Source organism: Struthio camelus, chromosome W, assembly GCF_040807025.1.
Source record: "Struthio camelus isolate bStrCam1 chromosome W, bStrCam1.hap1, whole genome shotgun sequence".
Lineage (NCBI taxonomy): Eukaryota > Metazoa > Chordata > Aves > Struthioniformes > Struthionidae > Struthio > Struthio camelus.
The window spans coordinates 54,650,537-54,673,588 of NC_090981.1; the positions used below are offsets into that span (position 1 = coordinate 54,650,537).

The following is a 23,052-nucleotide window of genomic DNA, read 5'->3' on the forward strand; positions in this document are numbered from 1 at the left end:
AGTTTTTAGAGCCTAAAATGTTCTTCAGAATTTTGTGGATTGAACTAAAGTCCAAAAACAAAGTCAGAGAACTCCAGTCTAGTTTTGCAGTGTTGCAATGAGAATTGAGGATGTTTTTTCCCAAAAACTTATGCCGGTCCAGACGCATGACAAAATAAAGGACTTTGTGTGTCAGATTCCTGCCAACAGGTGGATAAGACCAATGTGAGAATACTGGGAGATGGGGGGAGTCGTTTATTTACTTTTTTTTTTTTTGTATGCAACCTATGTCAGATCATCTGTCAGACATTTACTGAGCCTCTGCATGACAGAAACTCACTGAGAAACCATTGTAAGACAGAGCACGGAGCATTTCCCAGGTGCCATTGGAAATAAGCCTACTCAAATTTCCCCCCTCTCTCAGCATGAAGAATGGTGTAGTGTAGAGCGATCAAAGTATGTGTTACCTGGAAAATACTGAAAGCCACAAATAACACTGGCACCATCTGCAGAATGAAATGAAAGCTGGTGTCCCACTGGTTTATATTATATGCTAGGCCATGTACAGTCTTAAAAGTGGAGAATCATCATTTTGGAATTGGACTTGTAAATGGTATTCTTTGGTGGTAGTGATTAGAAGTTGCTGAGGAGTGAACAAAATTCCTGTGGTGAGGAGCTTCCCCGTACTGCCAAAGGAACAATCAAAGAAGAGAGCCAGGAGGCCTGAGTCACACAAGGGAAAATGGAGTTTAACGGTGGCCTTTAGAGCAAGTCAGAGTGAATGAAGATGAAGTTATGGTCATGCATCTTGGCCAGGAGGCTATTGCTAAAAGTCATTTGTTAGGGTGCAAAGAGGTGGGGGGAAAAGAGCAGGTGTTCAAAGGAAAGGAGCTCCAGTCACTGGCTGCCTATTTTCATATCATAAATGTAAGGATATAGTTCAAATATAGTTCAGAGATGCATGTGATGCATTTCAGAGAGAATATTCTCATCCTTACTTTCTGGCCACACTGAGCTTTTGAAATGGAGAGCTCAGCTAGAATATAGGACGAATGCCCAAAGGAGGAAATTAAATCCTTGCTACTGAATGAGAGGTGTATGTAGATTGTAATTAAAGCAACTTTTATGTACATGTGTGTGCACGCACACACACACACACACACACCCCTATATATACACATATCTGTACATACACACACACAAACGCTTTGTATTTTACCTTTAAATATGTAACTCTGGTCTTGGCTATTATCAGACCACCTTTCCTGCTTTTGATTTGGGAACGGCTGGGACTAGTGGAAGTATCCCAGGTGACAAACCATAGCTTAGGTTTGACAGGACTGATGGAAAGATGTTACGTATGGCCCATCTCCTTAGTTCAGAAAGCGGTTAGTGACGTACTTTACATGCAAATGTATGCTGATCTGAGCAAAGATACTTCTTTAAATCAGTCTTAGTTGTGACTTGTGAGGTGGTTTTACAGGACATACCTGTTTTCCAGGCTTTTGAGAAGTGAGAGGATGGAAATGTTATGATAGTGGAAGAGGAGAGTTTGACGTGAGAACAGGGCAAGTCATGACTGATGCCACTTTAACCTGCGTTATGGTGTTAGATATGCCTCTGCAATCAAATCATTCTGTAAGCCATGCGTCAGTGAACCCATCATTCTTTACTGTGTTTTCAATCTAGACTGTTGACTGTTGCTAGAAATTGTCTTATTCAAAAATTAAGGTGTTCCCCCCCTGCTTTACTTCATAGGATATCTGGTAAAAACGTTTCGTGTGAAGTAAATGAAATGAGCAGAGAGCGTGTCTGTGGCTTTCCGGTGCTGGCTGATCAAAAAACGTACAGTTTCACACTAGGCGTCTCCAATCCTATCGGGCAAACAGAGTCCTCGCTTTTGGTTGATTTAACTCAGAGAGGTAAGACTTAAGAATTACAAAGGCAAAAGATACATTTACTGCATGTGAACCATTTGTTTGAACTCAGAAGATCTGTGACATGCTATACTTACTATTATTTTGCTCTCTTGTCAACAATTTTTGGTGTTGTTCAGTAATTTAAACTTAAAAAGAAAAGAAAGCTGAGGACATGACTTGTGGTTAAACATAGGTCTGCACGGAGATGCTAGTTCTCTCCGTAGCCATGCTACCACATTGGATACAGTGCTGTGTGGATAAATGCTCCTGTGATCTAATAATTAGCCAACTGCTGTTTACGTATCACTTCATATTCTAGTAAGTATCAATCATTAAAATTTAGGTGTAACTTTATGAACTGTGGGTGGCCCCATATTTCAGTGCCTGCTTTTAGGGCAAGATCTTACAGGCTTACTTTTGCGGGATTTGGAGCCTAAAAAAGTGGCACTAAAAGGTAATAGCAGTACTGTTGTAGCCATGATCCTCTGCTGCCACGGTTTGTTGAAGGAAGTAATATCTTTTATTAGGCCCCCAATATAAATGAGGAAAGGGAGAAGACAGGCACCTTTCTGGTGCACGTTCCCGTCTTCCCCTGCCCTGTTGTGTCAGCCTCCGCAGACAAACATAGCCGCGGATTCAGGCATTCCTAAAGCTTACAGTACTCAGTCATTCTCCCGGAAAAACTGATTTTTTTCTTCCAGAAATTGCATTTTTTGCCCATTTCCTAATTACAAGTGAGATTAGAACTGTCAGGGTCAATTGACAGGCCCTAGAGAAGCATAATTTGTTTCTGTTAATCATAAACTGGGCTATTTTACAGTTGGTAGGTTTGACTGCTGTTTCCTATTTGATTCCTTTCCTTCGTTTCCCTCACTGTACAGTTAATTGCCAACATAGAGTACACATTCCCTTAAAGATAACTGGGCCAATTCCAGCAGTTGAGTTTTTCTTCTCTGGTACCTATGATTAGGTGCCCCTGTGTTCCAGGTAATTGCACCTTTTTTATAAAATCAGTTGGAAGTGAAGTGTTTTTGTGAGTTGCCAGCTTGTTATCATACATGCTGTTTTGCCAGGGACACTCAGCCTTGAGCAAATCTGTTTGTGTTTGATAACTGAAAAGTGCATCAGGAATGAAACAGCTTGCAGGTGCCTTCATAGCACCAGCTGTCCTAGTTGCTAATCAGATAATTTATTTATTTTTCTCATTCTCTTGGATCTTTTAAAATTAAATTTTTCTGAGCTAAAATTTTTGTCTTAGAACTGAAGGTTTTTTCCTTTAATTTTTAAGTTCATCCAAAAACTCCAGAAAAGTTAACTGCTTCTGGGAACAGTTCTACAAGTGTCCGTCTGCGTTGGTACATAAACGGCAGCTTTATTGAGATCCGGCTTCTGTGTCAAATTGAAATTAGCAGTGGTCACGCTGAACAAAAACTGGTAAGTGTTGCTTTTATTGGAATTTGTTGTGCTCAAATGTTGATCTTTTTCACTTGACATTCCTTTCATGGCTTCAGTCTGATTGTCTTATTGAAAGGTTAATGCGGTGATGGCTAGAAGTCCATCTACTAAAATCAAGAAGAGTTGTAATCTATTGTTTCCTGCTTTATTTTGTTTGGTTGGTTGTAAACAATTTAGAGGAAAGTCAGTTTAGCAACCATATTATTTGGAGCATTGAGAAGGTGCATAGTGTTTTATACTGACCCTTTAGGTAGTAGTTCTTGTGCTTTGTCCTTCATGATGCAAGCTGCACCAGCACATGCTAGTTCCCATGATGTGCTGCTGCTCTGCGGACTTCCACAGTAGTTTCTCATTGCCTCTTGCAATCTGTAGTTGATTTTCTTTTTTTCCCCCCTCTCAGGGAACATTTCAGCTGCTTGCTGTCAGCAGTTGACATGCATGTGGCTGTAGTACAGCGTTGCTAAACCTGCTCGTGCGTCAGCAGCGTGGAGACAGGGTAGGGAAGGATTCTCCCATTGGGCATGTGAGTAGGCAATCCCGATGGAGACTTCTGCATCTGGAGAGAAGGTGGTATTTCTGGGTAGAGTTCAGATTTCCAGCATTCGGGCTTCTGGTTGCTTTAGTGCTCTGCGTCTCTGACTGGAGCTGCGTATTTACTCTGCTGACTGTCAAAGGAGCTTAGGATACTATTTTAAACACCAGCATCAGATGCTGAGTGTAGGTGGTGGAAATATATCCTCTTCTTCCTTATTGCCTAACTTAGCGTGTGGGTGATCCGTTTCGCTGGGGAAGCCCGATGGCGAAATTGTGCAGGTATGGTTGGCCTGAGGTCTGCCCCCAGACTCTCTTTGCCCGTTCAGATGGTAAATCTCTGACCAGCTCAGGCAGGCTCACGCTGAAGTATCCAGTCTCAGTGCACAGAACGTAGCCGGAATTTGTAACCTGAATACATTGACCTTAGAGGTTGCTTTTTAGAAAGCTTGTTTCTCAGTTTGATTTTAGCAAGTATTCTGTTAGTCACGTATAGTTAGTTGCCTACCAGGGAAAGCCTTGAATAATCAGTCAGTCAGTCAAGCCACAGAAGTGATGCAGCTGAGGCTGCATATGATCGTTATATACATTATCCCTAAAATAATAGGGCTGTAGTTAATGCACACTCTATGCAGAATGTTTTTTTTAAATACCGTGAGAGCACTTACATACTGTGAGTATGTAAGCTCTTATATTTACTCTGTAATCAAATGTGTTAAGTAGTACCCAGAGATTAGGAACTGCAAAGAAAATCATAGCTATCTTGAGAATTACCAGGAGAAGGAACTGAACTGACTTTGAGATGTAAATAACAGCTCTGACAGATGAGCTGTGTTGGATTTTGGTGTGGTAGTTTGAGATATTATCATCCACAGTTTGCATTTGTCTGCTCCTAGCAGTTACTGCTCCTGGAGCAGTCAGCAGTGGGAGCGAACGCCACTGTGGCACCTGCTCCCAGCTCAGTTAGCTTAAATTACCAGCAAATGTGGGTTTGCACGGTTTGGTCTAGCCTGAGTCGCACTGGATGAAGCTTGGGGCACGTATTTGCTTGTGAGCTCTGCTACTGTTTCAGTAGTTTGGGCTGGTGGGAGATGGTAAGGTCTTACGCTGCCACAGCAGTTCCCTTTGCTGCACCTGTATCAGAGGCCTCTGTTACAGATGCTTTTGAAACATAGCATACAACTTTATAAAAGTTTTGGCAGCATTATATTGACTCTGGTTGCTTAATAAAAAACCTCTAAGAGTTCTCTGTAATAAAAAAGTAGCTGTGAAATTGTTATGGGTTTTTACATGGCATCTTGAAGAGGTTTTCAGAAACTTTTCCATCCATGTGAGAGATTGTTGGCTCTTTTTGATATTTTTCAAGTTGTTATTTGGCTTCAGAAATGCACAATTAGTTACAACTTAAAGTTGCTTAGAGTCCCATTCTTGGCAGCTGTGATGCACGCGTGTTATAATTAGATACAGTAGAAAATATTCCCAGGCTTAGAGTTTCTGTAAGTAATCATGAAACTGAAATACTCCCTAGACTTGCACCATTTTAAGAATAGCAAGAGTGACTAGTGCTGTAAAATAGACGTGAACAGAGATCACTTGGGTAAGACTTACATACTGTCTTTTGAAAGAAATAGGACTACTACGAAGAGTATGATAAGTATCTTGCTCAGACGGACCGTCTTCAGTGTGCTTCTGTGCACATGTCTTAGGAAGAATATCACCTTGTTTTCAGGTGTTGATTTTCAGCATAATCTAGGAACAACAAAAAAAATCATGTCAAATTTTATAAATTTTTAACAGCACAACGTCTCCATGCCCGGTGGAAAATTCTCGACTTACACAGCTCAGCTGAACGCATTGCACCCGTATACCAAATACCAGTTCAGGGTGCGCTGTTCAGCTGCTGACCACTTCTGGAAATGGAGTGATTGGAGTAGGGTAGAGGAACACACAACGTTGGAAGCTCGTAAGTATTTTTAGTTCTTTGATGACAAAATGCTGAACTTGTGAAGCCATATATTTTAAATGTTACAGGAAGGAAGGCTGTCTTTCTGATTGATAGATATTAAATTGTCTCTTGTACAACTCGGAGGAAAAAAAAATTCTCTTTTTTCTTAGCTCCTGCAAGAGGACCAGATGTCTGGAGAGAGAGAAGTCCTTCTGGAAGAAGCCTAAAAATCTTTTGGAAGGTAGATAGGAAACTTAGAGTTTTAAAGCATTACATAAAGTAACTCTTATGAAAATAATATTCTTATGCATTTATGAATGTGTGGAGTTTATCGTCAGTAAATCAGATAACTTTTCTTAACTCTTTTTAGAATCATACCTTAAGACAAATAATTTTCCGCAAATGAGAATATTACAGAATTTTTCTATTTAAAAAGAAGTATTATTGAAAACTTTGATTTGAGAAGAATTTCACGTGAAGAATTAAGTTTTTAACACGTCCCGGGTAAAAAATAAAATCTTAGGAACTTGCACGTTAATTCCCAAAATCACACTTGAGTAGCTTGTCTTTTTTGCCTGGTGGTCCTGTGCGTTAGATTCATATAATCCTATGTCTTCCTCTGTTTTTTCCATCTTGTTTTTAATGCATTCTTTGACTACTTCATAGCCATTGTCCGTTTCTGAAGCCAATGGAAAAATAGTGTCTCATGAAGTGTCATGCTACCTGCTAGATACACCACTGGAGTATAAAGAAGTCACCGAACCTTCAAACAGTACTGAGATAAAACTCGGAAAAAACGATTGTGTAATTAGCGTTGTAGCCAAAAATCACGCAGGCTCGTCTCCTCCTTCGAAGATAACGAGCGTGGAACTTCCGAGCGGTGAGTGCTCACAGCAGCGGTCTAAGCGCTGTCCCAGCCTGGGGAATATCTGGGCAGGCTTATTTATTGAAAAACAAGATGACGCATGCTTTGTTTGCTTTGGTGTGCAGGGTTTTATCCCACTGAAGTCTAATACACATGCTGCTTTGCTTTTGGTGCAGTGTCTCACCAAGTAATTGTGCTCTCCATGGGTGATAGTGTGCAGTGTCTGCAGCTATGTTGCACCTTTTTGGAGACTTCCCAGGAATAACAAGGGTGATGCTAAGTTATTGGCACAGATCTCTGATGTTTGGGGAGCTCAGTTTGTTCCTCTGTGTTCTTGTTGCGACACTGAAATGTGGTACATGCTAAAGAGAATCGGAAAAAGGTTGTAGGGGCATGTTGTGTGCCTTGTTAAGGGGGGAATTGTCAGTTCATTGATTCTGAGCTCTACGGGAGAATACTGTTTGGGCTAGCTGGAAAAGCATTTGCCTCCTTGTGCTAGAAGCCGGGGTTTGAAAAGAAAGTGGACTTCAGCTTCCCAATTAAAACACTGCCGCTTTTGCTGTGGGCTTCTGTGAAGTGATGTAGCTGAGACAGATAGTGATTTTCATGAAGATGCTTTTATAGCTCTTTTTTGAGCAAAAAGAGAACTAGATTCTGGGAGTGGTGGAGGTCTCTCTAACACAGGTATTGGTGTGGGACGGACGACAGCTTTGCAACTCATTTGCAGCTTTCACTTGGAAAGAGCTCAGAAGTCTGAGGTTCCCGTGGCATTACCCAACTTGTAGAAGATTTGCTACCAAGTTGGTATAGGAATTATCTGAGTCACTGACTGGAGTCATGAAATGTGACTCATTCACTGAACTGGATGACATTTCTTCCCAAACATTTCTTCTGGCTACTTCCTGTATACAGTCCGTAAGTGCTTCTAATGTCCTTAAGAAAGCAGTGGCTCTGAAGCTGGATATCTGATGAGGTTTCGTGAAAACTGAAAACAGAGGATACACTGCCTTAATTCATCTGTCACTGTCTCTGAAAAGTGCTCTGCAGAGAGTCAAGGGCATATAATCTGGCTGTTACAGGCTCCGCTGCTACAGTAGGTAGTACTGTAGATAGTTATTTCTACTACTACAGCTATAAATACCCCCAAATGAGCAGAACAGGGCTCATTACTGCCCCGGGTGAATCTCCTGTCTTATGGCTCAGGGAATAATATTTAGTGTGGTGTACTTAAGCATTTTTAGAGAGTATGTGCCCACAGTCCCTAGAAAGCCTTTCATGTAAATAGGAAAACTAAAGCAGCTTAATTCTCTTCCAGCATCATAGAAATGGGGAAAAGTATTGAAGTACTTCTGGAGTTTGACTTGTATTTGTTTAAGCATGTGTGTCTTTCTTGCCATGAGCAAACTAGAAAAGGATTAAACACTTCAGTATCTATTAAAAATGTTTAGAATTATGCAGTCCTTCAACATTCACAGCATGTCTGTGAGAGTAAAGTTTTCACAACACTGCTTCTTAAAAATCGTCCTTTCCCTTCGGCCTCCCATGGGTCAGGGCTTTGACAACAGGAAATAATTGATTCAATAGGGGAGCATAAATAAGAACATTGAAAAAAGAAAAACTGAAACCCCGAGATTGTTTCTGAAGATCTGTCGTGGCCTTTGGAAAACATCCCTGAGCTCTGCAGGACCCCTCCTGACAGACGGCCATAGAGGGAAGTGTCATTCCCCAATCTCATGAGTTCAAGGGCAGCTAAATCTCTAATAACCAGAAACAAAATAAATGTACTGAAGGCAAAGCAGAGGATCTTTTTTTACCCTTGATATTCTGGAGTCTCCGCAGAGTTTGCCAGGGACTTACCTTCTGCCGTTGAGTCTCAGTGAAAAATTGTTGCCTGTGGTTGTACGAGAGACACTTTAAAAGGAACACAAAGCAAACTCTTAGACAGAATGAGGAATTTGTAGCTGGAGGCTCCTGCCAAATTGATGTCAAGTCAGATTTGAACCTGACATCTGCTGTAAATGCTTACCTTGAAAATGTACTTTCTTAGCCAGTCCCGAGCTGCAGCACTTCTCGTCATCCTACTCAAGACTGGCTGTAGGATTTGCTGCAGGCTTCGTCTGATTTCCAGCACTTCAGAGAGCGCAGCTGAAAGCACCGCTCCGAATTTCACAGCACCAGGAGCGCGCTCCTCGTTCTTAGAAATGACTGCAGTTTGTAAAGCCTGTGTGCTGTGGCTGGAAGGCTTTCTTTTCGCTTGGACTACAGATAAGTGTCTGCTCTCTGATGGGTTTTTGCGTCATTTTTGTTGCAGACAATGTCAAAACAGAGCGGGCCGTTGCACTGGGGAACGGAATTTATATTTCTTGGAATTCTTACCCCAACGTGACCTGTGGCTACATAGTAAAATGGTGTCATTCATCTGGGTCTCAGCCCTGTAGTGTGGACTGGCAGAAATTTCCTTCAAATACAACAGATGCAGTGATAAAATCTGGTAAGTCAGAAGTAAGAGTTTTTATGAGTCTTTCTGATTCAGAGGTTGAACAGCAAGTGGAGGGAGAACATTACCAATCTACTACAGATCAAAGGTTGTTGTGTTGCTGTATGCTTGTGTGTATAAATGAACCTCTTCTTGCTGTTGTATTCATTTTAATTTCCTATGCTGCTCTGCCAAATCCAAATATTCAGTCTTGGTTTAACTGTTACCATCCTATTTTATTAACTATTTTCAAATTACCTTTTTTAGCTGCACCTGAAAACTTCCTAGTTCAGCCCTAAACTTCCTAAAACTTCCTAATGGATAATGGTTATTCTAGGGTTTTGAATTTTATGCAGATTCTGAACAAAAACTGTGCTGCTCAGGACAGAGGGGAGACCTCTGTCTGTTGTTTTTACATGAGGCAGATATTTTTAAGTGTAACCTCCATGTGTTGGCTTGCTGTCAGCAACTGAAGTTTCCTGGAACAGGGCACTTTCCAGGTCTCTAGATGCTGGTGGGCAGCTCAGGGAAATGAAACTCAGCTGTGGTGGGATTAGTAGAAACAGAAGAGGAAAGAAAAGGCTCAAGAAAATTTTAAGATTTTTCTCTGCTCCGTAAAAAGAGTATTTATTTGCTTTTTAGAAGAGTTCAGTATGTAAAGTCTCCATTAGATAAAACAACTTGGAGCTGTGCACGTAAGAAGGTGGTGGGAGGGGTGTTGGGGTGGGAATTTTGACAGGGGGCAATGTGTTGTTCTTAATATAGTTACACCATCTCATCCATGTTGGTTTTGTTTGTGTTGGCTATAGCTTGCTTTTTCTAAGCAGACAATACTGTGTTTGTCCTAGGATGCACTGGTCTCTCTCTTCTGAGCTCTTTGCTGGGATGTTTCTTGCAGCAGATTGTAGGAGATACCAGGCTGCTAGGGCTGGGCTCAAACTAGTAAATTCACCTCTGTGCTTCATCCTGCAATGAGACTCTTTCAGGCTGGGCCTGAGCTCTTGCAAAAACATGCTTGACTGCTGCTGTGGGTCATAGTGGCATCCTATGGAGGAAAAAAAAATAGGCAGAGGATACATTTGAAAATATTGTGCACCCTTGAGGAAATCACAGAAAGTGGTAAATTATACGTACGCTCTAGTACCAAACACCTGTGCCTCCATTGAAGACATAGAGGAGGTTTGATGACTATCTGTTTTATATGCTCAGAGTTCTGACCTGGATTTTGTTGTTGAACTGCTTCAGTATCACTTTTGAGAGTTCTCTGAATTACCTTTGCGCTGTTTCTGTAATAAGCCTGTGTATTTTAAAGATGTGTTTGCATTTCTGAGTAAGCAGGATCTACACAGGTACCATGGGAGGCAACAAAAGGGATCGTTTCTGTAACTTTACAGTTTGTGTTTCCTCATGGAAAAGAGCAATTTAATGCGTTTCCAGTAGACTATTTTCTGTCCTATTTGTTTAGAACTGAAATTGCTCTGAGAGCTAGATTTTTTTTTTTTTTTACTGCCCCCAAACTGTGTTTGATGGCATAGCTTTTATAGGAATTACAAATAGAGATAGTATTGATACCTAACTCTGTGGTCTAAGACTTTATGATCTTTTCAATATGTACTTATATGTTTGCATCATCTGAAAGCTAAAAGCATCATTCCTCATAAGCCAAATCTTCTTAACAGTGATTTTCTCTTGCAGTACTGTTTAGACCTGGTGTGCGATACAACTTTTCGCTCTATGGCTGCAAATCCAGTGGATATCAGTTACTGAAGAACATAACTGGGTATATGAAAGAGCTGCGTAAGTATACTTTATCGTTCAGAATGATTGCAAAGTGAAATTAAACCGTGCCTATTTTTAGTTCAGTGTTAGCAGAAGATTAAGAGCAGAATCCCCTTATAGTACCGTTGACTTCTGCAAATTCTTTATATACAACTGCAATATAGTTCTCTTCATAGATCCAGTAATCTTTCAATTTCTGTACCACACCTACTTTTTTCTGTGCTTTTACTTTAGATCTAAATGCTGTCCTATTGACTTGAAACTACTTGTCTGGATTGCCTGCTTTTTCTTAAGCACTCCTGTGGCTGTTCCGTTTGGAAGTTAATAAACGCATGGGGTTTGCTTGCTTTCTCTCTCCCCCGCTCACACACGCGCACAAACACGGAGACAGACGCACCTCACATGCCCATCACAGCCCCTGGGCTGAACCGCCTGCCTGGCTTGTGCAGAATCTCAGATGTCAACAGTAGCACGTTTGCAGTTCAAACTGTGTGCCTTGTGGTTATATGAAAGCAGCCACTTTCAGTTCTCAGCACGCAGTATCCCTGTGTCCTCCAGCTTCCTTGGTGGCAGAGGGTGTTGCAGAAGCTTGCTCTGAAAACGACGACGTTGCAGAGTTGGAGGCACAGGCATAATTTGAACTACAGAGATGGGGTCACTTCCCTGGGAAGGGAAGGAACTTTTCTTGGTTCAAAGTCAAAGTAAACTTCTGAGCACATGCGGTACAGCTTAGCAGATATAAGAGGTGTCCACAACGTTGCTGATTGAATGCACTTTTTAGACCATTTTACTTTCAAGTTTAACATGTTTTTGCTGGAATAAGTTGCTCGGAAAACTAAGCTGATCACACAGTCTGAGGCCATGGAAATATCCTTATTGTAAGGACTGAAGATTAGAGTAAGGCAATTTTACCAAAAACTCAACTTTCAGCCCTTTGCATCTCTTTTAAAAATCCTGAACAGTCTCTTGGAAGAAGGATTTTCATATGGGTTCTTCTCAGAATTGGAAGCTTTCAAGATAAAAGAATAAAGGCTTTTTGGGGGGAAATCCATTGGACACTGAAAAGAAGCTTATTAGGAATTGAGAAATGTATTCACTTTGCTGAAAAGTACAGATTTATGCTAAAACTTCGTATTTGCCTTTGGTTGGATAGCCATCAAGACAAAATGTTTGCATTCTTAAACATGAGTTCAGCTTTGGTAGATAGTCACAGATTGGTGACAAATATCAGTCAACGTCCTGTTGTGTGACTGTACACAATATGTGCAGTGATACTGTCAGTGGGATATTGGAGAGATATTGGAATAAGGATTTGCCATGCCTGCTACGACTAATTCTTTTAAGCTAAGGTAGATTTCCTTGATAGGAATGTGAACTTTGTTTAATTTCAATACAAGCAATGTAGCCACGGAGTTAAAGCCTTAAAAAAATAAACACTTCAGTTTGCATGCTCAGAATGTTTATGCAAACTTTCTGGGTTTGATGCAGGGAGAGGGGTATATTACACGTATGTGTCCACAAGAAGGCTGTCTAAGGAAATGTTTTTCGTTCAGCTTCTGTTGGTAGATAATACTGCAGTAATTACTCATAAGGAGGCAGAAATACTGATTGCCTTGTAGTATCACCTACTCAGTTTTTTTACATGTCCTTGAGAAAGAGAGAAGAGTATTCAGGAAAAAGTCAAACATATTAGCTCTGAAATAAAACGAATGCAACACTTATGTGGAGTCTGCATTTTATGATAGTGTAGATTCTTACTAACTTTTTCCTGTATAATTCTCCCTGCAGCCCCAAAACGTGCACCAAATTTTACTGTAGAAGAAACATCTTCAGATTCTATATTGGTAAAATGGGAAGACATTCCTATTGAGGATTGTCAGGGGTTTCTAGAGGGATATCGGCTTTCCTTTGCAAAAGGTGAAAAAGATGCTTTAAAGCCTAGGCTTTCAGAATCAGGTAAGTGAAATCTATAGATTGCAACTTTCCTATTTTAGCCTTTTTTAGTTCCCAATAGTTTTAATTCCACTTTGAGGGGAAAAAAAGAAAAAAAGATGTTTTAATTATAGTTCAGTTGCATTATTCAGTGACAGAATCGGCCCCTAATATGTGACAAAGGCATTTCAAATATCAGCTTTTTGTGTTGGTAGCACAGTTATTCTTTAATATAGGGCAAAAGTCAGAGAAAACACTGACTCACCAAGGCCATAAAGCTGTGCAGTGACTAAGAGGCAGTGTGACACACTGCCCTGTGTTCACAAGCACCAGCTAGAGGACGGGTAGGAAGTTACGTGGCTATATTTAATAGGGTATATTCTTCCAGTACCCGGCTTGTAAGGACATGTCTGTACAGAACTGTACAGAACTAGCTCATTAACGTAATAGGATAAACCTGAGTGTAAAAAGTCAAACCAGTCTACAGCAACAACATACGCACTGTATTGTTTGCTGTTCTGCGGCTGAGTGGCATTCCTGGGATTCTCTACTTCTCTCCTTTCCAAAGACTGTTCTGCAGGCTTAATATGCTGATTTTAAGAAATTCTTGCTATGCTTATGCTGAGAGTGATCTGAGAATCCCTTACTGCAAGGTATTCTTTTCTTACTTCTTCCAAACAAACAGGGAATCCAGAACTTAAAGTTAAGAATATCACTGACTTAACAAAAAAGTCTTTGAGAATACTTGATCTTCAAGGCAAAACAAGCTACCAGCTGGACCTACAAGCCTACACTGCTGGCGGGATGAGCCCTCCAAATAGCCTCTATGTGGTGACAAAGGAGGATTGTAAGTTGAATATCCCTGTTCATTAATATTCTTTGGGACAGGGGCTGTACAATGTATATAAAGCTGAGATTCTTTTGTCTGGTCCCTTCAAGCAGTTTGGGCCTGCAGCCTGCTTTTTATTTTAATTTATTTAGTTGTTTATTTTTAAATGTAAAAATTGCTGTAAAAAGTCTGTTCCTGTCATAGCTACCATGTAGTTCATGGTAATGTGTGCAAGAAGAATCCTAGACATGGTGGAGTCTTAAGTCTTTTCAAGCAGCTAGTTGTTTTTGTCAAGTTTCCCATGATGAATATCTGCTAATAAATGGTGGGAAGAAAGGCATTATGGAAATATTTACCAGTTTCAGAATTATAAACAGATGCCTCTCTGCTTTGATTTCAGCTTTATCGATCCCCTGACAGAAGCAAACCCAGAAAGATAGTTACAGAAAGAGATCAGCTTTGGAGGATGAGAAAATTTTAAAAAGTGTTTCACGTGAAGGGAAGAGGAAGCGTCGGGGTTCAGTGAAAATACATGAAAAATCAAAGCTGAGGCACTTAGCATCAGTGGAGAAAGACAGTGGGAACATCTTAGAGTAACCCTGGGGATTAGAAGCATTGTAAACCAGAAAAAAGCAGTGCAGTGTGTGCAATGAATTGGTGGCCTGTAAGAGCCATTACCAGAGATGTGGCCAGCTCAAGTAACCTGAAAGTGTAATTCTAGTGCTTCCTCAGAACAGAGCTTACATTACAATCATTCTTGTGTTTCATCTGAAGCTCTTCTCAATTAAGCAATCAGAGAGAAATATATGTTGATTTCTGCAGTGATCCGTGAATCGGCCCTTTTACAGATGGACTTTTCCCTTTCTGGCAAAGGGGAAGTATATGGTATAGGTCACTGTAGACCACTGTTAAGTGAGTTTCTGGTTAGGTGACAGGGCCTCTGGTCTGTAGGAATGTTACAAAAGCCATAAACCTTGCTGGTAACTTGGGATATGTCTTTCTTGTTTTTTCTTTTTCCTCTCTCCAGCTGTGGGATTAATCATTGCAATTCTCATCCCAGTGGCAGTGGTTGTTCTGCTTGGAGTAGTGGCCAGCATCTTTTGCTACAGAAAGAGGGAATGGTAAATGCCTGCATTCAGTGCTGGTCTTCTCCTGGATGTGTTTGTTTCAGGGCTAGAGTTTTCTGTGATTTGAGTTACTCTTTGTTTTCTCCGAATACCCAAATACGTCAATGGGGTTTACAGGGCTTTGTTTAAGAGCAGGGGGCGAAAACATATGGTAGAAGGTGAAGAAGGAACTGAGTCGCAGAGAAGTGAGAAAGAACTCGGAGTTAGTTAGGAATGAAAAAGGCTTGCGGGAGCCTGTCTCCCAGTGAACACCGTTTAGAGTCCCCAAGCGTAAATGAGCTAATTTGTGACCCATAAATGATGTAATCTGTGACCCGTCCACAAAGACTCAGGTAGACATCTGATCTTCAACTTGTAAAGATGGCATTTCAAGTTCCTAAGTTAAAATGTTTGCTGTTCTTTCCATTAAATACTCAAGTGAAACGTGAAAGTGAAACACGCTAAAGCTTTATGCCAGATGTCTTGAGTATTCTGAATTAAAGGGAAATGTCCTGACTCCTTTATTGTATTGTCAGTCTGTTTCTAGGCCTGGTAGCTTCTAAAAGTTCTTTCTTTCCTCTTTAAAGGATTAAGGAAACATTTTATCCAGAGATCCCGAATCCTGAGAACAGCAAGGCACTGCAGTTTCAGAAGAGCATCTGTGAAGTAAGGCTCTTTTTAAACCTGGAATTTTAAACTTACAAAAGGTATTGTGAGTAGAAGAGTCTTCTGCAAACTTTGAGTCTTCTGCTGCAGTTGTAAATTAACTCTGTGGCCCCGGGGGTGGGGGAGAACAGGGCAAGTTACTGAGTTACTTTTTGTATCTGGAGCTATCATGTTGTTAATGTAGTTACTTGAAAAGTTTGAACAAGGAAAGCACTGCTGCAGTTCTGTCCTCCCACAGTAATAGCACGTCTCAGTAGACGGGATGAGTTCCAGCTTACTCCCATATAGTTATCTTCCTCACGGTGTTAGGAGCAGCGGAAAGCGGGGAGAAGTGTATGTGCCATGTCCCCAACCTTCTGATGCACTTAATAGCTGGAACTAAGTATAACATTTAAATAACCTTCTGGAATGGCTTATACAAAGCGGAGATTTGGGGAAGCAGTTCTGAAACACTTACTGCCAAAGCTGGAGTCTCTTTAAGTTAGCTGGAATACTTTTACGTTAATAGGAATGTGTGAATATTCATGAGACTGCAAATGAGAATTAAATCCCTTTTTTGCATTGTAGTAGTGGAAGTGGTATGAAGGCAAGCCGCAAGCCAGCATACTGTTTTAATTCAGGCAAGCTGTTGCTTTCAGGATTTCCTGATCTTTTTGCTTAGTCTCTCCCCCTTCTCCTTTTTCTCACTTCAGGGGAATAAGACGCTTAAAACACTGGAAATGAACCCCTGCACCCCCAATAGTGTTGAAGTGGTGGAAACACGGTCTGCAGCTCCCAAGATAGAAGACACAGAGATGGTATCCCCAGCAGCAGACACTGCTGCGCCCGAGGATGGCTCTGACTCAGAAAATGAGAACCATGTAGTTGTGTCCTACTGCCCCCCTATCATTGAAGAGGAGATCTCCAATCCCCCTATGGATGAACCTGTGGGGTCATCTCAGGTCATTTACATTGACATCCAGTCAATGTATCAGCCTCAAATTAAACCAGAGGAGGAGCCAGAAATAGACTTAGTGACTACAGCAGGCTATAAGCCACAAATGCAGCTGCCTATCAGTGCTCTGAAAATAGAGTCTCGCTCAGCTACAGAGGAAGAATCAGATAAAACTGCAGGTTACAGACCTCAAGCAAACACAAATGCCTGGAACGTGGACGCTCCAGACTCGCCTGGATCAGTTGAAAGCAACAATGAAAATGCATCTTTTGGTAGCCCGTGCTCCATTAACTCCCGACAGTTTTTGATCCCCCCAAAGGATGATGAAGATTCTCCCAAACCCAGTAACGCAGGGTGGTCCTTTACACACTTTTTTCAGAACAAACCAAATGATTAACAGTGAGTCCTCATTGCACCCGAACCTGCCTTCTAAATAAGCTCTTATTCCTGATGTTGTAAAAAAAAGGAGGAAGAAAAGTGCAAAAGGCACAAATTATTCTTGGAAACAGTCAGCAGAGGTTCAAGTGAGCTGAATGTTACCATGTTTAAGTTAGTGAAAATGTTAATGTTCCATTTTAATAGAGACTAAAAGGCCAAAGTTATAGCCATTTAGTTATTATTCTAGTAAAATGTATTGGATGTAAGGGTATTGAGTTTAGATCTCCTGATAGTCATAGTCAAAGAGCTCTGCCTACCCTCACATAGTGTTCCAAAAATCAATATGGTCTCATACAACTTATAACTTAGAAAGGTTGCTTAGCTTTGTTGTAGGTGTTCTTGACTGTGCGTACTCAAAAGATGTAGCCCAAACAGGCTTACGAGCGAAAGGTTTAATTTATCACAAACCTCAGCCTAACACGTAGAAACAACATGGTTGGAAACTCTTGAGATCTTCTTTAATCTAGTCATAAACTAAGAACAAATCAAAGTGCTTTTTTTTTTGGTCCCATTTGGAAGGGTATTGTCACTGTTTAACACTTCTTAAGCAATGGCCGTTCAGACCTGTTGCTTTTTAACTAGACACTAGTTTCTGTACCTACTGTACAATGTTTGTTCAATGTTTGACTCAGGGGTACAAACTTGGAAAAAAAAGCCTAACACTGATTTAAATGTCAATGAGAACTGCGTCAAGTTTAAAAGTTTTTTTTTTTTTAATCCTTAGAATGCTCTATATTTTTTCTATCCTTTGGTTAAGGAGTAAATATTTCCTAATGTATTGCACTAATGCATTTTGTATTTTTGTAGCTTCAGCTCCAGATCTCTTGTCTCAAAGTGGTACAATATTCCATTCTCCCACAGTGCTCATCAGTCTTCAGTTGTACTCCACACCGATGTAAGCCATGGGGAAGTCTACATCTACTAACATTAGCTGACCAAGCAGTTTGGCGCCAGAAATTAGAGACAGTAATGTTAGCTCTGTGAGAACAAATTACTCCTTGGATTGTCTTTACTGTATTAGCTTTGCCACCTGCTGCCTGGTTGTTCTCCACAGCATCTACCGAACAGGGCCCTCTCAACAAATCCTCCCTGGGAGTACTAGGTGGGATTTTTTTTTCTGCTGGCAGGGAGAAACCTTAGGAGGTTTTGGTGCCGCTAATTCTACCTCTCCTTTACCAGACATGTGATACAAAGAGAGCTTAGATGATGTAAATTTGTGTGGTTACAGAACTGCTCAGAACAATCGTCTTTGAAAACTTTTGTTTTCACATGCGCACCTCCAGGCAGCTCTGATTGTAACATTTCACTGTGTAAACTTCAGACTCTGGCACACACGAACAAGTTTCGCTAGCTTGCACAAGAAAGTGCTTTCTAATTTGCCCTTTCCTTACTGTAAAACACAGTCTTGAGAGGTCATATGTTAAGGCATTTGATCGAAGAGGGGCTCCATAAAGTCCTAACTGAATTTTTTTCTTTTAATTTTGATTTCTGTAACTGGCTTGTGGCTTCTTGAATTAATAAGATGGAAGAATGGATTTCTAAAGAAGATCCTGAGACAGATAGGGAGGCAGAATTTGCTAAGCTACTCATTCTAAAGGAGTGAGAACAGACCAGGAAGACTGCTAGCTTGATAGATATTTGGTCCACAAAACCACATGATCTGGCTGCCAAAATAAAATCAAGCCTTGAGCTAAACTTACTCACAGCAGAAGATGGTGAAATTTCAGATATTGGAACGTCTGTGCCATCTCCATAGAGTGAAAGAATAGGGAGATTTCAAAACTGACAAAAAGTCAAAAAAGTAAATAGCGTCCAAATCCTCATCAGTAATAACGGCCTCTGTGCACCTTCAGGAGGAGCGAAGACAGTAAAAATAGATCTCTTTACAGACCTGACAGAATACAAGATCTGTCTGAAAGCATAGGAAGTGCAGATGAGATTCAGTATTCAAGGATGAATTTTGGAATTAACAGAGAAGCAAGTGAAAAGACAGAGAGACACTGAAAATAGCTGGTATCCATATTACCAGACATCACTGCAAGAGAAAGTTTGATGCCTAATTATTATTGCCTGGTATTCAGAACACTAAATTAATACATAAAAGGAGGTAGTTCTGCTCTTTTGTGCTTGATGGCTGGGAGGTGGCTAAATCCAAATAGGAAAGACCTTTTCCTTCCATTCCAGAGTTCGCAGTACCACATTTAAGAGCAGATTTCTTTTCACTGCTGCAGAATTGGCTTAATGTGTTTAGCACCTAAGGTGAATTTTAGATTGTGCTGCCATATGCTTTTAATTGAAAGCAGATGATGTCAAGGACACAATGCGTGGGTAGTGTGGGAGGGTTGTTTGTGTGTGTGTGTGTGTGTGTTTTGGGGTTTTTTTGGTTCTGTTTTGTTTTTTTCTTACGGAGCAGTTTTCCAGTACAGGAGAGCAATCATTTTTGTATGATGATCCAAACAGCCAAAAAACCCTTTGCATTGGGACAGCGGATCTTGAGGAATAACTGTGCTTTCTTACGGCTGTGTATTGCAAGAAGTGAGATCAAACTGAAGTTTGAGTGTGCTAGTGGTTTTTAACTCAGCAGACTGGAAGCCTGGGCAACTGCAGAGCACATACCGAGTGCATACAGAGTAGCCAGACACCCTTCGCAATGCTTCCGTGGAGGATCATTTAATTACAAGCACTGTGCGCTCTGGTTTTCCTCTGTGCTGCCCCTCCTTTTCAGCAAAGGCAACAGCTTTTTAAATTGGTTGATTTCTTAGTTGATAAGCTAGGGGAAAGTTCCCCAAATTTAGGGTCTGCCACAATGTTATCAAAGCGCTCCCATCTAATTATCCATCACTTTTTTTTCCCTTAAGTTTATCTGTTTTAACTGACTGACTTCAAAAACATAGAACATGAGTCCTTTTAATAGTAATGGCGTACCATACCCGTAAGGTTTTATCCGTAGCACTAGGGTAGGGCAAAAGGGGGAGAGGCACAAGCTTGTGCAGCGTATGCAGCACTGTGTACCGCTGCTCAGTGGTTGTGAACCGGCAAGCAGTTTTCATTCGAGCAACTGAAAGCTCGGTCGCTTCGGCTGTGTGGTTTCCTTGGAGCCTGTTCAGTGCTCCAGGTGGGGAGCCTATCATTCAAATGCCTATCTTAAATCTTCAGCAGCGAGTGCAAATACGAGCTGGGTAGTGGGACTATCCAGAGCATGTGTGCTAACTCAGTGACCATGCGAAGACACCTCTCGGTGCCTGGAAGAGTAAGAGTTGCGTGACAGGGACGGTCAGGGAAGACTTGCTTTTTGAGCCGCGGTGACGCGTTAAACAAGTGAACCATCTGAAAGAATGGGTAGACTGAGAAGCAACTTGTCTTCCATACCAAATTTACTTTCAAAGAATGGTGCTGTTTAATTTCCCAGTGTATTGATAACAAGTGTAAGACTAAAGCTTTGGGCTTCAGAAGGGATCAGACTCCTTGAACTGGTGCCTTCAGAGTTCCCAGTGAGCCTCTTCCATCAAATTAGATGTAGGCAGATCTCCTTCCCCTCATTTCCGAAAAACATCTTAGTAACTAAAAGTATTATGTTTCCTAATCATCATTTTTTTTGAAAGATCTTAGTTCTTTATTAAATATAGTTTTTGGCTGGTGTTTTAGTTCTTTTGTCCTTTTGCTTTTTTCTAAAGAGTGGAAAGTTCTGATTTAAAAAAAAAAAAAAATACTTCTAGAAGGGATACAAACAGAAGGGATTCTGTCCAAAACCACTGTTACTCTTAACTCGGTGTTTGATCAGTGTTCAGACATGTAGGGTGTTAATATCAAGCATTTACTTTCTGAAGCATATCATCGGTGCTGCTGCTTTTTATTTTTGAGCCATGACTGTCATATGTGACAATTGGATTTGGTTTTTGTAATGGATTTTTATACTGTTCACTTTATGCATGGAACATCAGTCACGTTTGATGTAACAGCGTGCACTCTCTTATTCAGCGTCTTCATTATTTTTGTTGTACTGACTGACAGGTGGGGGGATCTGGGATCTTGATTTGTGTGTTAAATATTGGGGTTGTAGATATGAATGTGATATATACCTCACAGAACTACTAGCTAATATATCGTCAAAAAGAGTAAGCTAATATTACAGGCAGGCAGTGAATTATCTCCCCTGCTGTGTGATGGCTGCATCTGCAGACTTAGGACCTAATGACTGACATTTCCTGTGGTAGCTGTCCTTATTATTCGTAGTTGCTACTTTCATAGGTGAACCGTGTCCAAAGGGAACCAGTAGCTGTGGTGTCCACCAAGGCACAATTGGCAAACGCAGCATATTTCTTCTTTGCTTTGTGTGGGGCCCCAGAGCTTTCCTTTGCTGGGAACATGGAAGCAGGCTCTTCCTGCTGAACTAGAGTTTTAGGCTGCTCTGAAGAGGCACCCTCAAGCCTTTTGTGTGTGTGTATGCGTGAGTTCAACTGGGCGAAGCTGGAGCTTAGGGCTGTGGGGTTCCCTGTGATGTTATCCTTCTACGTGACGCTCAGTTGAACAGGAAATTGCTTACCGAGAATAGTAGCAAAAATGAAGGCAATTGGATGCATTGGAGGGATAAGGTATTTGGAGATCACTGTTACGAGGAAATGAGAAATTGTGTGCTCTATTTTTAGAGTTTATTTCATTGTAAATAGAATATTTGTACCTATAAGTAGATGGAAATATAGTAAAAGAATTTGAAATACTTAGAAAAAATGTGAGTAATATTTCATGAATCAAATTGCTAAGAAGGCTCTGCGTACCATAAACCTGTCAAGAGCTTCCCGTGTAAATAACATCCCATATTCCACCACACGCTTTGAAGTCTTCTCTTCAAATGGCACTAATATTTTTAATGCCAAGAAAGGTCCTAACTCCTTATGCAAATATGTGCTTACATCCGTATGTGCCTAGGCGCGTGTTGCAGAAGAACACTTGCACTGGCTTGCAATTCTCAGAGCATTTTTGTCAGATCCCTGTACTTGAGTGTATGCCTTCTGAGGTGCAGTTTCGTCTTGAGGAAAAGGCTATCGCCTGCACTCCTCCCAACGTGTTGCACCGAGGTTCGTGCCGTTGTGCATTAAACGGTGACCTGTGTGATTAATGTTCAGAGATGCCGTTGGCTTTTGATGTTGGCTTTTTCTTTGACTTTTCCTTAGCAAACGTGGAAACACAATCCCAGACCCCAAAATGCCAGGCACAGATTCAGAAATGTTGGCGTATTTAAAAGACTCATTTCCTCATGCTCAGGCCAGTCGTACATTTTTAAGTATCTTCCTAAAAGCTGGAAAACAGTTTCTTCCATAACAATTTTATTTCCCTCCTCCCCAGTTTATGTAACTCTGGATTTCCCCCAAGATAGCCAGTGTGTGTTTCCTTTTTGCGTGTTATGCAAACAAACCTCAGACGATGTTGGCAGAGTTTTCTGTAACTTTACAAGTTGTCCCAGGACGCATAACAATACTTTTCCCCCACAAAAATGTCTAATAACTTCTTTCACTTTTACAGCAAGAAAAAGTCTGCAGAGGGCTTTCGTGCTGCAGAGGGCCAGCTCCGCTTCCCAAGAGAAGTGAGCTGGTCTGACGGCTGGGTGCTGCGTCTGAGGATGGGGTTAATCTCTCTCCCCTTCCTTGTGCCAGCGCTGCCTGACTGTGCAGCGAGCCAGGCAGAGAGCTGCTGCGGAAAGCGAGCTGGCGCCAGGGGCGAGCACCTCCGAACCAGCTCAGGCAGGGCCAGGCAAGCAGCCGTGCTCGCCTGAGGGAAACGGGGTGGATGTCATCCTTCGTGAACCGGCCAAGCCACGGGGGGGGCTCCCATCCTGCGTTACGCCTAAACGGTGTGCTGGCATCCTTGTTGTGTTCGTGTGTTGCCTAGCAGTATCTCTAGGTAGGTTTTTGGAAGGTCCCAAATCTGCACTTTGATTATTGTTGCATGAAAGCAGGCTGCTACGGAAATACAGGCACAACTTACACAAACTCACTGACTGGCATGAGTTTCAGTGCCGTTGCAACGCAGCTGGTCCTGCACGGTGCAAAATATAGGAGCCAGAGAGTAAAACTTAGCCAGAAAGTAAAAAGAAGTGAAATGTTCTTTCTTTGGTTATTTGGGCTGAGGAAAAACTGAAAAAATAAATAGCTCAAACAGGGCAAAGTAAAACAGAAACTGGTGAGATCTCACGCTTTTAAG

At 41.3% G+C, this 23,052-nt stretch overlaps 1 protein-coding gene across 2 annotated transcripts in view; it reads left to right on the plus strand.

Annotated features, from left to right (window-relative positions):
- LOC104147794 (LIF receptor subunit alpha) overlaps nucleotides 1-18,497 on the plus strand; it is a 51,257-nt gene extending 32,760 nt beyond the window's left edge. For both annotated transcript variants that reach the window (XM_068925180.1, XM_068925181.1), the window contains 12 exons: nucleotides 1,738-1,901; nucleotides 3,187-3,332; nucleotides 5,682-5,847; nucleotides 6,000-6,070; nucleotides 6,496-6,709; nucleotides 9,006-9,185; nucleotides 10,866-10,967; nucleotides 12,738-12,905; nucleotides 13,567-13,728; nucleotides 14,738-14,831; nucleotides 15,404-15,482; nucleotides 16,175-18,497. In XM_068925180.1, the coding sequence (XP_068781281.1) occupies nucleotides 1,738-1,901; nucleotides 3,187-3,332; nucleotides 5,682-5,847; nucleotides 6,000-6,070; nucleotides 6,496-6,709; nucleotides 9,006-9,185; nucleotides 10,866-10,967; nucleotides 12,738-12,905; nucleotides 13,567-13,728; nucleotides 14,738-14,831; nucleotides 15,404-15,482; nucleotides 16,175-16,813 (2,185 nt within the window). In that variant the 3' untranslated portion in view covers nucleotides 16,814-18,497. The remainder of the gene's footprint in view (nucleotides 1-1,737; nucleotides 1,902-3,186; nucleotides 3,333-5,681; nucleotides 5,848-5,999; nucleotides 6,071-6,495; nucleotides 6,710-9,005; nucleotides 9,186-10,865; nucleotides 10,968-12,737; nucleotides 12,906-13,566; nucleotides 13,729-14,737; nucleotides 14,832-15,403; nucleotides 15,483-16,174) is intronic.
- Nucleotides 18,498-23,052: the final 4,555 nt, after the last annotated feature.